The sequence below is a fragment of the Oncorhynchus mykiss genome, chromosome 8, assembly GCF_057628025.1.
Source record: "Oncorhynchus mykiss isolate SJ-2025 chromosome 8, ASM5762802v1, whole genome shotgun sequence".
NCBI classification, from domain to species: Eukaryota; Metazoa; Chordata; class Actinopteri; order Salmoniformes; family Salmonidae; genus Oncorhynchus; species Oncorhynchus mykiss.
Genome location: NC_143029.1, coordinates 6,174,998 through 6,180,000, shown reverse-complemented (window position 1 = coordinate 6,180,000; position 5,003 = coordinate 6,174,998). Strand labels below are relative to the sequence as shown.

The window sequence follows — 5,003 nt, the reverse complement described above, 5'->3', positions numbered from 1 at the left end:
GGCCTTCATGATTGAATTGCTGCAAAGAAACCACTACTAAAGGACAACAAGAAGAAGAGACTTGCTTGTGCCAAGAAACACGAGCAATGGACATTAGACCGGTGGAAATCTGTCGTTTGGTCTGATGAGTACAAATGTTAATGTACAAATTTTGGTTCCAACCGCCGTGTCTTTGTGAGACGCAGAGTAGGTGAACGGATGATCTCTGCATGTGTGGTTCCCACCGTGAAGCATGGAGGAGGAGGTGTGAGGGTGTGGGGGTGCTTTTCTGGTGACGCTGTCGGTTATTTATTTAGAATTCAAGGCACACTTAACCAGCATGGCTACCACGGCATTCTGCAGCGATACGCCATACCATCTGGTTTGCGCTTAGTCCACTATAATTTGTTTTTCAACAGGACAATGACCCAACACACCTCCAGGCTGTGTAAGGGCTATTCGACCAAGATGGAGGGTGATGGAGTGCTGCATCAGATGACCTGGCCTCCACAATAACCCGACCTCAACCCAATTGAGATGGTTTGGGATGAGTTGGACCATAGAGTGAAGGAAAAGCAGCCAACAAGTGCTCAGCATATATGGGAACTCCTTCCAGACTGTTGGAAAAGCATTCCAGGTCAAGCTGGTTAAGAGAATGCCAAGAGTGTGCAAAGCTGTCATCAAGGCAAAGGGTGGCTACTTTGAAGAATCACTTTTTAACACGTTTTTGGGTTAATACATGATTCCATATGTGTTATTTCATAGTTTTGATGTCTTCACTATTATTCTACAACGTAGAAAACAGTAAAAATAAAGAAAAACCCCTTGAATGAGTAGGTGTGTCCAAACTTCTGACTGGTACTGTATATGACACAGTCATCCTCATACGTCAAGATGAAATCTAACTAACTGTTATCTAAATAAACTGACGGGCGAGTAGAAGAGCCCTGAGATCATGAGTCATACGTTTGTAATAAATCTCTACTTATGGAATACTTCACACATCTGTCAAAACACATCTCAGAGTTCAAACAGATGTCTAAGCGGTAGCACAAAGGGCCAACAACATTCCTTCCTCTAACGCAGTAGCAGCCCTGGGGCTACGTCTTAAATTACACCCTATTCCCTGTCTAAGTACACTACTTTTGACCAGGGCTCTGGGTTAAAAGTATGCCACTCTAAAGGGAGGGTGTGCCAGTTGGGACACAGCCCTTGGGTTCTGGGTAGCTACTCTTCTCTCTTCTCAGTCCAGTGATTTTCACCAGGGAGTGCAGTGAAAGACGTTTGAGTCGGATTGTCTGGCCTCCATCCCACCGAGCAACACTGACTGACTATGTGACGGAGTACAGTATTACAGTACCCAGTAGCAGAGTTTATTAAAGGGAGGTGGTCAGACCCGTTTACAGTACCCAGTAGCAGAGTGTATTAATAAAGGGAGGTGGTCAGACCCGTTTACAGTACCCAGTAGCAGAGTGTATTAAAGGGAGGTGATCAGACCCTTCAGACCCTAGCAGTGGTTTATATAGAGGTCAGAGCCGACCAGTGGTTTATATAGAGATCAGACCCTTCAGACCCTAACAGTGGTTTATATAGAGGTCAGAGCCGACCAGTGGTTTATATAGAGATCAGAGCCTAACAGTGTTTTATATAGAGAAGAGATCAGACCCTAACAGTGGTTTATACAGAGGTCAGACCCTAACAGTGGTTTATATAGAGATCAGAGTCTAACAGTGTTTTATATAGAGATCAGAGCCTAACAGTGGTTTATATAGAGAATAGGTCAGACCCTAACAGAGTGGTTTATATAGAGGTCAGACCCTAACAGAGTGTTTTATATAGAGATCAGACCCTTCAGACCCTAACAGTGGTTTATATAGAGAAGAGGTCAGACCCTAACAGTGGTTTATATAGAGATCATACCCTAACAGTGTTTTATATAGAGATCAGAGCCTAACAGTGGTTTATATAGAGGTCAGACCCTAACAGTGTTTTATATAGAGATCAGACCCTTCAGACCCTAACAGTGGTTTATATAGAGAAGAGGTCAGACCCTAACAGAGTGTTTTATATATAGATCAGACCCTAACAGAGTGTTTTATATAGAGGTCAGACCCTAACAGAGTGTTTTATATAGAGATCAGACCCTAACAGAGTGTTTTATATAGAGGTCAGACCATAGCTAGCAGACTCTCTCTCTCTCTCTCTCTGTCTCTCTCTCTGCGTCTCTCTCTCTCTCCCTCTCTCTGCGTCTCTCTCGCTCTCTCTCTCTCTCTCTGCCTCTATCTCTCCCTGCCTCTCTCTCTCTCTTTCACACACGCTCCTCATTTCATTTTAAGGGCACTCCGGGTGAGGTTGCCTCCACAGGGTCCCCTAAAGCTCAGCTCCATTACAGGCATGACAATAATAGCCATGCTGTCAGTAGGATCAGGGGAGTCATACTACTGCACATGTTGCTTCCCTGTTGGCGGCTTAGCTTCAAATAGGACTCCCATTACATTGTCATCAACTGTAAGATATGATTATAGGCCACACACTACAGACTGACGTTTCCCAAATAGTTTCCAGAACAATGTTATAAAGCACCAACTACTGTTTCAGGGGTGGCAGGTAGCCTAGTGGTTAGAGCGTTGGGCCAGTAACCCAAAAGGTTACTGGATCGAGTTCCAGAGCTGACAATGTAAAAAAAAATATATATATATCATTCTTCCTCTGAGCAAGGAAGTTAAACCCACTGTTCCACTGGATGCCGAAGACGTGGATGTCAATTAGTTGAATGCATTCAGTTGTACAACTGACTTGGTATCCCCCTTTCCCCTTCCTGATTGTTTCTCAATTACTGCCTGTACTGTAGTACAGTATCACTGGACTGTGTTGGAGGGAACAGTATCCTATATCCTATGCATTTAGGGGATTGCACAATGTTTCTCAAAGATACTGAAAACTAAAAGCCTTAAATGCCTCCTATTTCCATATATGTAGCGAGTAAATATGTTAGCTCCGGAGATCAGGAGGCTTGGCGATACTAGGAAACTTTATTGCGCACTCCGGATAAAGTGGTGAAAATTGTATACCGTTCAACAGTTCTGTTACTTCTGTAGACTCATATTGCAAGTATCATCAATAGTGACTGGTTATTATGGGATAATAAAGTATACGTTACCTGTGCCTGCTCGCTACTCTCCCCCCATTTGAACTGGATTGGCTCAGAGCGGGTTGGAGATTGTTCAGCGAGGGATTCGAAGACGCACGCCAAATGACTCCAGGTAACGTCAACGATAAAAACAGGTACATAAGCGACGATTCCATTTTGGGATTCAAAGATATATTGAGCAGTTTTTCAAAATAAGTCCGTCATCTCTCTGTCATCTGTCCCAAAACCATCCAAAAAAGTTACGCGGGGGGTTATGAAGCACGATAAATGAGTTGTGAAACAATGAAGGTAACACTATACATATATGTATTTTTTTTAAATACGTTGTATTTGAAGAGTTTGATGTAGTTTTGGTGAGGAGAACCGTTACTTTCTCGTCAAGTCACTGCATTTCATAAAGTTTGCGGTTGTTGTGTACCGTTATCCTGAAACGTGAAGTGAAAAAATAATATTACGTCTTGGAGTATAAAGTGGTCGTCATCATTGTCATGCGAAGATAGTGCGCGTTTGATCCATCCTCACTCCTCTCCTCTCATGCTTAAGCCCCCTCTCTCTCTCTCACACACACTCAATCGCTCTCTCTCCCCTCGCTCTTTCCACTCACTCTTTTCTCTCTCTGTCGGTTTCTTCTCAGACTCCCCCTTACCTCTGTCCACTTTGCAGTTCCTCCCTAAAAATCAACCTCTTTTTTTTTTTTTTTCAAATAGGTTTCCAAGAACGTATCATTTAGTACATCTAGTTTTGGGGATGAATGGCTTAGAAGTTACCCAACCAGAAGATGTTGACAAGGGATAGTCCTATTTTGTCTGTAGGCTACAGGATTGACTACAGTTCAACAAGATACAGTAGTGATGATGACATAAGTAGTCATGATGCAATACTTATCTCAATGAAACACATATATATTTTTGTTGTTATCATTGAAACGCCAATAGATTGGCTACTACTATTGTTACCATGCTGCAGGCAGCACTATATTGTACAATGAGGGAGAGAATATCTTAACTTGAAGTCCTCTACAAAATGTTCTGTTTTCTGATTATATGAAAATTATAACCTATATAGTATCTCTAGAACTGGAGTTCTATAAACCTTTGCGTCATAGAATTAGTAAATTAGAATTAGAATTAGAATGACTAAATTAGAATTAGAATTAGTAAATTAGAATTAGTAAATTAGAATTAGAATTAGAATGACTAAATTAGAATTAGAATTAATAAATTAGAATTAGAATGACTAAATTAGAATTAGAATTAGTAAATTAGTCAATTAGAATTAGAATGACTAAATTATAATTAGAATTAGTAAATTAGAATTAGTAAATTAGTAAATTAGAATTAGAACGAGTAAATTAGAATTAGAATGACTAAATTAGAATTAGTAAATTAGAATGAGTAAATTAGAATTAGAATGAGTAAATTAGAATTAGAATGAGTAAATTAGAATTTTAATTAGTGAATTACAAGAGAGTTCTAACTGCACAATGCCATGTAGTTTTCATACAGTGGCACCAATATAGTACAGAGAGAGTGTCTGGCATGGTTGGACTGTTTACCCTTCTTCTGCTCTCCACCCCTCCCTCCCTTTAACCACAACTAATCTAGATGCCCGACCGACCGCCCTCCTCCTCCTCCTCTGTTCTCTCTTCCTCGTTTGATCTGAGTAGTAGAGTTTTGAACTTGTGGGGGGACGGTAATCAAAGACCAGTTTTAATCTGCTCAGTTTAATGTCACATGTTCCTGTAGACTAACAAAAATACACTCTGGGGAATGTCCAGCTATGCAAAGTCTGCATCTCAAATGGCACCCTATTCTCTACATAGTGCATTACTTTTGACCAGGGACCGTAGGGTATAGGATGCCATTTGGGAAGC

The 5,003-nt window shown here is 41.0% G+C and overlaps 1 protein-coding gene across 2 annotated transcripts in view; it reads right to left on the bottom strand.

Moving 5' to 3' along the window:
- emilin1a (elastin microfibril interfacer 1a) overlaps positions 1 to 3,940 on the bottom strand; it is a 48,265-nt gene extending 44,325 nt beyond the window's left edge. The window contains exon 1 of one of the 2 annotated variants that reach the window (XM_036984623.2): positions 3,140 to 3,940. In XM_036984623.2, coding sequence (XP_036840518.2) covers positions 3,140 to 3,285 — 146 coding nt within the window. In that variant the 5' untranslated portion in view covers positions 3,286 to 3,940. The remainder of the gene's footprint in view (positions 1 to 3,139) is intronic. The other variant, XM_090242463.1, reaches the window with a different exon arrangement.
- Between the last annotated feature and the right edge of the window lie 1,063 nt (positions 3,941 to 5,003).